Source organism: Phodopus roborovskii, unplaced genomic scaffold (genome assembly GCF_943737965.1).
Source record: "Phodopus roborovskii unplaced genomic scaffold, PHOROB, whole genome shotgun sequence".
Lineage (NCBI taxonomy): Eukaryota > Metazoa > Chordata > Mammalia > Rodentia > Cricetidae > Phodopus > Phodopus roborovskii.
The window spans coordinates 1,585,318-1,596,963 of NW_026126645.1; the positions used below are offsets into that span (position 1 = coordinate 1,585,318).

The 11,646-nt window shown below is 49.3% G+C and overlaps 1 protein-coding gene across 4 annotated transcripts in view; it reads right to left on the reverse strand.

The window, feature by feature from the left end:
• Positions 1-10,733, reverse strand: part of Nipal3 (NIPA like domain containing 3) — a 32,184-nt gene extending 21,451 nt beyond the window's left edge. For 2 of the 4 annotated variants that reach the window (XM_051173518.1, XM_051173519.1), the window contains exons 1-3: positions 10,480-10,731; positions 2,382-2,450; positions 360-531 (exon numbers count right to left, since the gene is read on the reverse strand). In XM_051173518.1, the coding sequence (XP_051029475.1) occupies positions 360-531; positions 2,382-2,450; positions 10,480-10,578 (340 nt within the window). In that variant the 5' untranslated portion in view covers positions 10,579-10,731. Of the gene's footprint in view, positions 1-359; positions 532-2,381; positions 2,451-10,479 lie in introns of all 4 variants that reach the window. The other 2 variants (XM_051173515.1, XM_051173517.1) reach the window with 2 other exon arrangements.
• Positions 10,734-11,646: the final 913 nt, after the last annotated feature.

The window sequence follows — 11,646 nt, forward strand, 5'->3', positions numbered from 1 at the left end:
TACAGTCCATTGTGAGCTCTCATGTGGATGCTAGGAATCGAAACTGGGCCTATCAGTGCTCCTAACTACTGAGCCACTTCTCCAGCTGTCAAGAATAGTTTTTTGCTTTGATTTGATTTTTTTGAGGCAGGGTCTCTCTACATAGCTGTCCAGGAACTCACTCTGTAGAACAGGCTGGCCTTGAACTCACAGAGATTCACCTGCCTCTGCCTCCCAAGGGTTGGGATTAAAGACGTGCACCACCATGCCAGGCCCCAAGAGTGGTTTTGTGTGTGTTTGTTTGCCTGCTTATGTGAGTGCTCTGGGCCTTGTGGTGACACTTGGGCCACAGAGACCATGGACCCTGGTCTGGAACTTACCTATCACGGAGACGGCACTGAGGGGCACGATGAGGGACAGTGGGGCGAAGGCATAGGAGGCGAACACGCCCAGTTCGCCCAGCAGCAGCAAGAGCAGTCCCAGCCACCATGTCTTGGTCTTAAAGTAGGCCCGGGGGTCCTTGGTGCCTGCCAGGCGGATGTGGCAGTATTTCTAGAAGTCCAAGAAGTAATGAAATTTGACCAGATGTTTGACCAGAAATATGGAGAGAAAAAATGAAAGGCTCTGATGAAGGAATCCAAGCTGACATTCTATTTTTAAAACCATCCCAGGGGGCCCCAAGATGGGTTTGGAGGAGATGTGGGTGGGACCTGGAAATGGGCATTTCTCTGTGTGTGTGCATATTCACATGTATATGCATGCACATGTGTGTAGGGGGTGTATGCCTACATGTATGTGGGTATACATTTGCACATGTGTGCGTGTATGCATGTGTGTGTGTGTGTGCCAGAGAAAATAATCTTTCCCCGTGGTTTTTGAGTGACATAGTCACCTGAGCTTGATGAGTAGGTGGCTTGCCAGTGAGCCCGAGTGACTGCCTGTCTGCCACCCCAGCACTGGGATTATAAATGCACACTATCCTAAGTGGCTGTTTTTACATAGGTTGTGGGGATTGAACTCAGCTCCTCAAGCCTGCAAGGCAAAGACTTTACCCACTAGGCTATCCCTCCAGTCCCTCTTTTCTTGAGACACTGTTTCATGTCTCCCAAGCTGGTCTTGAAATTTCAATCCTCAGGGCTGGAGAGATGGCTCAGTGGTTAAGAGCACACGCTGTTCTTATAGAGAAGCTGGGTTTAGTTCACAACACCCATATTCACAGCTCACAACATCTATAATTCCAGTTCCAGGGGATCTAATTCCCTCTTCTGACATCCACAGGCACCAGACACACACATGGTATGCAGACATACAAACCATTCATATGCATAAAAATGAAAGAAAGAAAGAAAAGAAATTGAAGTCTTCCTGCCCCTACCTCTTGAATTCGGGAATAACAGACATGTGCCACTATGTCCAGGACTCGGGGCCTTGGAGAACCTCTGAGAAATCTAATGTTGGCCATTTACCTACCAACTCCTGTTGTGGCCACTGGCATGGGAACACTCTTGTCTCCTGGGACCCATGTGCACCAGTTCCCTGGGACCTCAGGGGAGTTCCTCAAGCTGCCAGCCTGCTCTATAGCACAGCTGTGACCACCACCAGACCAGGCGCTCTGCGGGCTCTACGGTAAATGCTGCAGCCCTGGTCCCTGAGACTTGAGGCATTGGCGATACTGGAACCAGAGCCACAGGTGATGGCGCCACAATGATCCTGGCAGCTGGAGGCATGGGCAGTGTGAGACAAGACCTGGGGCTGTGGTTAAGATGTCACTCCGCTGCTAGAGAGCAGGCCACGGGCTCGACTGGGGACATGGCACTGTTAAGAGAAGTGTCCGCTGTACAAGCATGAGTTTGGATCCCTACCATCCACGTGGAAAGACAGGCGTGGCAGTGGCTGCCTGTCATCCCTAACACTGGGGAGAAAGAAACAGGAAGTGGTTTGCTGGCCAGCTGGTCTTGCTATCCTTGAGCTCTCGGGTCGGTGAAAGACCTTGTCTCACACACACAAAAAAGATGTGTTTGGAGAGACCACTTAGCCATTAAGGGTAGTGCTGCTCTGCCGGAACACCCCAGTTTGGATCTCAGCACCCACTTCAGGCACTACCCATAATCCAAAGTAAACCAAATCTTAAAGAGTAAATAAGGCCCAGAGCAGTTGAGGAAGGTACCCACCATTGATCTCTGGCTTCTATGCAGGTGTGCCCACCTGTGCACACATGCACACACATAAAGGAAACTGGAAGTTCTGACCTATAGGAGCTTGGCCGGCATGGGGAGGGGAAATAGGACAAAGACTGTAGAGAGATTCAGGCAGCAGACAGGGTCCCCCCAGAGAGCAGACAACAGACATGGTTCACCTGCACTGCTCCTCTGCCTGGGACAATGCTGGCACCTGAGACTCACCTGCAGGTTAAGAGCGATGCTGACCACCAGGTGCCCGAAAATTGCCAAGAGAGCGCCAATCAAGTTTTCCTAGAAGGATGGATCACAGAACAGATGTGAGTGGCGCTTAAGGCAAGGGGTATGTGGTATCCAGCAGTCTACCCCAAAACAAAGCCAGAACAAGGCCCACACTCCCCTCCCTCCAGACCCAAGGTTAGAATCTTACCACCTGGGCATTACCCCCAGCTCCTTAGAGATCCACAGGGCATTGTCCTGAGTTGGGTACAACCAGAAAACACTGTCTTTGGTTGTCCTCATCTTGGTGACCTGAACCTGCCCCTCTGGCCTCTGAGATGTACTGATCTGCCCCCATCTTACACAGAAGGTCACGTGTAGAAACCAGTGTGAATGAGAGAAACGCAGGCTGGGGCTCTACCATCACCATCTTTCCAGGGACATGTCATGTATGGTTCAGCAAGAACCTCCCAACTAGCCAGCTTCAGTGGGGATTTTCCAGTTAGTTAATCAACACAAAATATCATCCTAGAGATGAGATTCAGGTTCCTTGGTATGACATATTTTTTTTAAATGGAAAAAATACTGGACATACATTTATGATAGAATAATTAAGGAATACAAGGGATAAAAATGACAGTTGAGAGCGGGGTGTGGTGGCCACACCTGTCATCCCAGCACTAGGGGAGCAGAGGCAGGAGGATCAAGAGTTCAGGGTCATCCTTATAAGACGTTATCTCAAAAACTGTAAGACCATGGGTCTAGAGAGATGACTCCATGCTTAAGAGTACAGATTGTTCTCAGAGCCCACTTTCCAGCATCCATGGGAGGCAGCTCACAATTGCCTGTAGCTCCAGTTCCTGGGGATCTGAAGCCTCCACACCTGCACCCCCCCAGCTACCCCTACCCCTAGCACAACACTGGTGTACACAGCACACTGTGGACATACTTCCGTGGCAGGCATATTGCATCCATCATTTTTAAAAGGTTAGCAGGTACCCACCACCTAAGCTACACCCCCATCCATAGATGACCATTTTAAATTTTTATTTATGTGCATGTACTTGAATGTTTTGCCAGAATGCATGTATGTGCACCACATGCGTGCCTAGTGCCTGCATAGGTCAAAGAGGGGCCTCAGTTCCCCCCCAGAACTAGAGTTAGAAACAGTTGTAAGTCATCTTGTGGGTGCTAGGAACGGAACCCAGGTCCTCTGCAAGAGTAGCAACTGTTCTTAATTGCTGAGCCATCTCCCCAGTCCCCTTATCTGACTATTTTTGACAGAGAAATATAGTGGTTTCATATGGTTCAACTTGTAACTGAGCCACTGTTACTTTCACTCCGATATGCTGCTGTCCTTTGAGGGCACGTTAACTAAAAGAGCAAGGCCCATGAGAAGTTGCTGTTTGTGCCAAGGGGAAGTTAAGAGCTAAAGAAGAGAAAAGCCTCCTGCCACACAGACAAGCAACAACCACGTGAGGGAAGGCTGATAAGAAGAAATGGATAAGTGGAAACTAGAAATCCCACAGGGACAAACCAATTTAGGCACCGAACCTCTCACAGGGAAGGGTTCCACGGTCAAGGCTGGTATTCACACAATGCTCACAAGTGATGGGGGAGGCCCCATCAAGGCTAGAAGAATGGATATGCCTATGATCTCAGCACTGGGTAAGTGAGTTCAAAATCAGCCCGGGTTACATAGCAAGACCTTGTCCTAAAAGAAAATATTCAAAACCCATGGGACTGGAGAGCAGGCTCAGAGGTTCGGTGCTCTCAGTGATCTTACAGAGGACCCAGGTTTGATTCCCAGCACCCACAAGGTAGCTCCCAAACTTGTAGCTCATTCCAGGGATTCCCCAACACCTCTTCTGATCTCTGAGGACTCCTGAGTACACATGGTGCACATATATACAATCAAACGGGCAAACAGACAGACACACCCCAAAATAAATAAAAAACAAAAACCTCAAACCAAACTAAACCAAACCAAAATCTCAACCAAACAGCAAACACCCCCAAACAGCCCTGACAGGTAGTGTTCTATTTTAATCTCTTCTCAGCTTGAGAGCCGGAAGTTCACGGATGAATAAAGTAAACCTTGGAGAGGCGATACAACCTGACCAGGGTGTAGACAGAAGGGCCTGGGATTGGAAGCGTGACCTCTGGCCTCCTGACTAGAATGCGGGCCCCTACATGGTCTCCAGGGTGTACTCTGAGGAGTTTGTTCAGAAGGTGAGAAGGAACTCATGCGGGGGTGGGGGTAAGTACTCCACTCGGTGCTGACGCAGGCAGCTGAGTTTGCTTTGCAAAGCCATTTGTGCGACACATTAATCTTAATGTTTAATAGCCGGTTACAGACAGACACAGTGAGTAACAACAGACTCATGCCCTTGGATCTAAGTGTCTCCAAGGGCCTCATCAGCACTAATTATGCCCCCGAACCCTTGTGAAGTGGTGTGTGGTCTAGTTTTATGAACATTTAAAGTCTCGGACAGCTGCCACCGCCCAGGGGTTACACAGTTTGAACACGCATTCACCAGCTGCCCTCGGGGCTTGGCATGAGGTATTCAGAGCCAAGAAGGATCCTGCCTGAAGTTCCTCCTGCAACCTCAGAGCTTGAAGACAGGACTCTAGTTCTGGAGGCATGCCAATGTCTTCCTCACTGGACCCACAGCTCCCTCAGTTGCTGAAGGGTCATCTTGGTCCTTGTGGGGCCTATTCAGTGAGAAGCACCAAGTGTATGACTAACACCGACTCTTAGGAGCTTGGAATACAGATCCTTAAGGTGCAAATGGGAACAAGCAGCTCCCAGCTGAGGGACACGTGGTTCACACTGCCTGGTGGAAGCTCAGGCTACAGCTTCTTCTGGGCTGTGTCCTGAGAACCCATCACCTCAGAGGAGTGAGTAGTTTGAGGCCGCGCCTCATCCAGTCCTCTCCAGTCTCCCAGCTTCCCAGCGGACTGTGGAGGTGACAAAGTAGGCAAATGCTCCAGGCCCTGCTTCTCACAGAGACATTGCCTGAGTAGGCATAAGACCAGGCCCGAGGAGCAGATCATACCCATGCCTGGCCAGCAGTGCCCAGCTCAAGCCAGGACACTTTGACACCCCCTATAATTTTTGGGTGAGAAGTGGCAATGGGCCTTATGTTTAAGATAACCATATTATTACCTAAATGGAGACACATGCAGAATGAAAGGGCACCCCACTCATGTGCCATAAGTCAGAAGTCCCGGTCATCTATCTACTCAGTGAGACCTCTGGGCCAAAGTGTCCTCAAAATGAAACTTGGAGGGGGGCATCATTGGACAGGGGCGGTGAGATTTCAGACTGCTTCCTGTCATGGATGCAAGCTCCCCACAACCTCAGCACCAGGGAGACAGTGGAGAGGCCAAAGGTGCCTCTGTCTGGATTCAGGACAGCAGACCTGAGTGGGGTCCAGCCTCTGCTCCTTCCTGGCTGTGTGACTTTGGGGGAATGACCTCGAGTCTCTGGTCCTTAGCCTTCAGATTTGAAAATGGAAGCTGATTCTAACCTCATACTGATGTTCTACAAAAGGGAGTTGAAGCATCAACATACCATGTAAGTCCTAAAAGGACCCCAGAAGCTGCTACAGTTTGTCTTCATGTCTTTTTATTTTATTTAAAGACAGTGTTTCCTGCAGGCCAAGCTGGCCTCAAACTCGTCATGAGGCTAAGGATGGCCTTGAATCTCTGCCCTCCTGCCTGCACTCTTAAGTGCACCACCAAGCCTGACCCTATGGTTTACCTTTACCATCGTCCTTTTTGTTTGCTTGCTTGCTCGCTTGCTTGGTTTGTTTTATTGAGACAGGGTTTCCCTGTGTAGCTCTGACTGTCCTGGAACTCACTCCGTGGACCAAGCTGGCATCAAGATCTGCTTGCCTCTGCTTCTTGAGTGCTGGGGTTAAAGCTTTCCTGTGCCCACCTCATGCTGTCTCCTGAACCACAGTGCTGTGGGCTGTTGAGGGGCGGGACCAGCTCTCCCTCAGGTGCAGGGCCCAGAAGCAGATACTTTTTAATCCAAAACTGATTTTCTTTTTTTAATCCACTATGGCTCTAAAAGAAAATGAACTGTTTCCAGGAAGGCAACTGCAGGCAAGAGGTAAGCCTTGTCTGTGGACATTGGCATCCTAGTGAGTCAGCTCCCATGCCGTTGTCTAGGTCCCCTCAGGTCTGTTTCCACCAGCTTCCATTTAAAACTCACCACCATCACTTGGAGGTTAAACTGATCTCCCACAATGCTTTGGGCCCAGAACTGTAAACAGGTAAGTTGTGTCCTGGCAGGGTTGGGTGGCTGGCATTCCAAAGAATGCATTCCAGCGAACCAGGTTCTGCCACACCTGCAACTTGTCTTCAGGCCACCTCCCTGACACTGTCTTTTAGCAGATGAGGCATTGCCTGCCGTGTGATGACAGTGATCCCCTCACTTATCACCAGTGGTAGGAGCAGAAGGAGCCTAGCCAAGTGCCTGGCACAATATAAGCAGCACAAAATGGTGGCCAGGACCCCAGACCCTGGTGATGAGTAAATGATTTGAATTCCAGCTTTACTGACTATATTTACTGTGTGGCCTCAGGCAAGTTAATGGACTTCTCTGTGCCAGTTTCCTTACATGTAAGATGAAGTTAACAGTCTACTTTCCGGAGGATTAGCACAGTCCCTGCTACACAGTCACACAATAGCTGCTCCGGCATCATAATATGGGCTATGGACAAAGGACCTATATTTCCCATGGGCAAGTGCTGGGACATGTGATAAAGGAATTTGGTGGATTGCGGGGTTTCCCGAGCAGAAAGGGATGACTCATGCAGCTTGGGGTTACTCATTCTGGGCATTCCAGCATCTCCTAATTACCCCATAGGGCGGATTCCGGCCTCACCTGCAGGTCTATGACTTTCCTGGGTTTTAATTCAAGCTGTATCAAATTTAGGGCTTGAAGCCGGCCTGTCAGAGTCCAAAGTCCAAGGTCTCAACACTCTGCTTTGCCATCTCTATCCCTTTCCTTCCCCCCCCCCCTTTTTTTTTGGGTGAGGGAGACTTGAGTCTCACTATGAAGCCCAGGCTGGCCTCAAAGTTGCAGAAACCCACCTGCCTCTGCCTCCAAGTCCTAGGATTAAAGTCATGTGCCTCTACGTCCAGCAGCACATTTTTTTTTTCCTTGTGGAGACCTGTCTTCCCCATTTATCCCCTGACTCCAAGGAAGTTGCAACCCACCCATCCACACTGCTGCCCAGGCTGACAGCCTGACCCACCTGAGGCTGTTTTATAAACTGCAGCCTCCAGGATCCTAGCCCAGGTTTGCTGGACCCAGATTTGCAAAGGGAGAACGAGGGGGAGGAGGTGCAGGCAAAGAGCTGTGTTCAAGGCTGAGCCAGAGCTCCCCAGGTATGCTAGAAACGGAGGCACCAAAGACGGGGCCCAACCTGTCTGAGATCTAATGAGATGATGAAGCTGAGCTGGACTCTGGGTCTCCCAATCTTCACTGTAGCCGTTCTGCCCATCGCCCACCCCTCCTCCGTAGTGGCCACAAGCGCGGTGGGAATGACAGGCTTCCATGGAAAGCTCAGAGAGCAAGAAAATCATGCCGCCTTGGCTTTGAAACTGAACCCAACCCTGCATGGAAGCTACCTGCGGGGGGGGGGGGGGGGAGGGAATCAATAAGGAATGTCAGGGTTAGTCCTTGCTCTCTCTACAGGGAGCCCAATCCCAGGCACACTTCCCGGACTCCCATACATGTGCACCCAGCCTCCCTGATTGGGCGGAACTAAAATGAAAACAGCTCTTTCATTCACCCCATCTCTCTCCCTAGTGCCTGCCTTGGCCTACCGGATGGCGGGGGCACTCAGCAGTGTGTCGAAGCAGAGAGGGCACTGGCTGGGAAGCATGGCCACAGTGAGGTGGTTAAGAGCAGGGTACCACAAAACCTCATGCTTCAGTTTCCTTATTGCCAAAGTGAGATGAAGATGCTGCTAAGCCACCTGCTGAAAGCTAGCCATCAGGCATGTGTCCTTATCCCAAGCTTCATGTGTTCCTCCTAAGGGCCAGGAGGCAGGCATTACTCTACAGGTGAGGGAAAATGTACGAGCTTTTAGTGCCTGGGGAAATACATGGGGACGACTCAGCACAGCACTGCGGGCAGACGATAGCTCAACACTCGTGACTTGTCGAGAGTCTTATCATCACTTAGAGCTAAAAATAAGTCATAGTTTTCCCTATCAATGTGCTACATGATCTCAAGTATGTCACTTCCCACCATTTGGCTCCATTTCCCCAATCCATAAAACCAGTGTTTGATGACCTCTAAGTCTCCTTCAGCCCGGGGTGTTACCAGTCTTGACTGTGAGGGCTCCCTTAAAGAAAATTATTTAATTTTATGTGTATGTGCATGCCCCTGAGTGTGTGTGTGTGTATGTGCACCACATGTATGCAGTGCCTGAGGAAGGTCAGAAGAGGAGCAGGATCCCCTGGATCTGCCATGTGGGTACTAGGAACTAAACTCTTCTGCAAGAGCAGTCAGCACTCTTAACCACTGAGCCATCTCTCCAGCCCCTCCCCTGTGATGGTTCTTCTTAGAGACCCCTGGGAAGAAAGTCTCAGTGAAGGACTGTATCAATGTGGTTGGCCAGTTGGAGACCGCCCACTGTGGGCTGCACCATTCCCTGGATTCTGGGCTGGAGGAAGGGAGAAAGCGAGTTGAGCACTAGCATGTTTGCATTCTTTGCTTTCTGATCCTGATTCTGGATGTCCCGTGACCAGCTCCCTGAAGTTCCTGCCACTGTGACTTCTCTGCTGTGACCTGGAATTATGAGCTTCTTCTGGAAGTTCCATCACAGTGAAAGGAAATGAAACTAAGAAACCAACAATTCAGAAAACAAACAAGTTTTAAGAATGATTCTAGTCTCCATATGATTCTTTAGTAACACCAAAGTTTGGCACTAAAACCTTTTGCCTATTCATAGGAAACAATCTAAAACACACCCCAAGGAAACAATGGAGATGAGCACCAGGGTTGACACTCAGTCATGTTCATAGTTCCATCATCCCACATGCTAAACAATGTGAGTGCCCAACCACAGGAAAGCTGTCATGCAAATTCCCCATCATGCAAATTCAACACGTGACCGGGCAGTCATTATGAAATTGTGTTTTGAGGAAAGTAGTCCATCAGGGAGAGAACTGAAAGAACCAGGATGTGAAACCTTCTGAACAATGTGGTGCCGTATCTGAAAATACTAGAAAAAGACACGGTAGTCTTGAGATGTGAACAGAGATGCTCTCTAACTGGAGAGATGGCTCAGTGGTTAAGAGCACACACTGGTCTTACAGGGGATCTGGGTTTGGTTCCCAGCACCCACATGCTGGCTCACAACCATCTGTAACTCCAGATCCAGAGGAAACACAAATTCTGACCCCCTCAGGCACGGTGCACAGACATACACACATACACACAAAATAAACTGGAAGCATATCCCTTTTTAATTCTCCATTTAAGTAAGATATGCCTCTACCTCTCTAATTTTTTTTTTGCAACATTTCCATTTATTTTATGAATGCTATTTCAGTGTGAGTGTGTGTGTGTGTATGTGTGCGCGCGCACACAGGCACTCAGGTACAGGAGTGTGTGGAGGTCAGAGGTCAACCTCTAGAGCTTATCACTTGCTCTCCAACTCATCGTTTGCTCTCCATTTTATTGAAGCCAGATTTTTTGCTTGAATACAGACAGAGCTGGCTGACCTGGCCAGTCTAGCTAGCCAGCTTGCTTCAGGCAGTCTCCTCTTTCCTGTGTGCTGGGGTTATAGGCAGCCAGCCAAAATTGCTTGGCATTTATATGGGTGCTGTGGATCCAAACTCCGGTCCTCACCCTGGCACTTCCCTGCCTGAGCCATTTCTCCAGCCCTATTTTTTTTTTTTATCTGTTTGAACGAACACTTCTTTGGATTCCATGCTGTGCCGTATGTGTGGAGAAGCTGCCTGTCTCTGCTAGTGATCTGCATATAGACCCTGGGCACACCTGGGACACCATTCAGCTCCCGTGTCCCTCTTGTTAAAAACCCATAAAATTCCCAAAAGAAAGTGAAGCACTTGCCTTGTAGGAGAAGGAGCCCTCGCTGCTGCTCAGGCTCATGGAGCTGCTGGTGGGTGGGAGTTGCTGCAGCTGCAAGCCTGCGCTGTGGGCCCCGTCCATGGCTGTCTAGTGGCACATCCTGCCTGGCCTGGCTGGGAGCTGGGGCTGCTGCTAGGCGGGGTGCAAACTGGAAGCCATCTCTCCCTGTGTTCACCTCCTTCTAGCAGCCTCCCAGGTCTCTTCTTCAGCAAGATGAGTTCTCTGAACTCTTCTGGTTGATTTGCAGCCTCCTTCTCCTCAGGTTCCCTGAGAAAGAGGCAGCTCGTATGTCTCTCCTAAGCAGGAGGGCAAAGGCTTGTCTTCAGACTCTGGCCAAGCTCTGCCTGGTGGAGGACATGAAAAATTCATGTACATGAGACATAGCAACCAACTTCATTGTTTGAGAAAGCTTTTCATATAAATAAAGCATGGCTGGTCATGCAAAAGGGGACCGTGAAGTCATGATTATCCAGTTTCTGACCCCCAAATAAAGATCTCTTCCTTAAAAAGACTGATCCTTGGCCTTTAGACATCCCATTTCCTCTCCTCCTCTCCTTCCTCCCTCCTATTGCCCCCTAATTTAAAGTTTCCTTTCCTCCATAAGCTTGAAGATAAGATAAAAGGCCACTGTCCACTTCTCCAGGTCTCCCAAATCAACAAATAGATCCCATGAGCATCAAATAGGAGCCAGAATCAGTGTGGCAGCATGTGCTTGAAATTGGCATTCAGGGGAGCTCGGCTGAGGCTGGACCACAGAATAACTTGGGCTATATAACAAGCTCTTGTCTCAGAGCAAACCAAACTAACAGTAACAATAAAAACTGAACCCAAACCAAACACCAAATCATGGGGTTTTCAACTTAGGAAGGAAAGAATGTGAAGAAAATCCTGGCATAGGGGGAAGGACACTGTATTGATTGGAAGTTGGGACCAGATGTCCATGTCAGTTTGACTCTGGGTGACTCAGCACCTTATCTGTAAAGTATGGAGAGTCATGTGGCTTCAAGTAAGAGCAGGGATGACAATCACCCTATTAATGTCATTGGATTGGTGTTTTCAGTGTTTCTCAAACTTATCCCAAGCATAGAAGAGAAAAATCTGTACCAAAACCTAACGCCATAGCAAAAGGTTCTGTGAAGTCTTCTTATG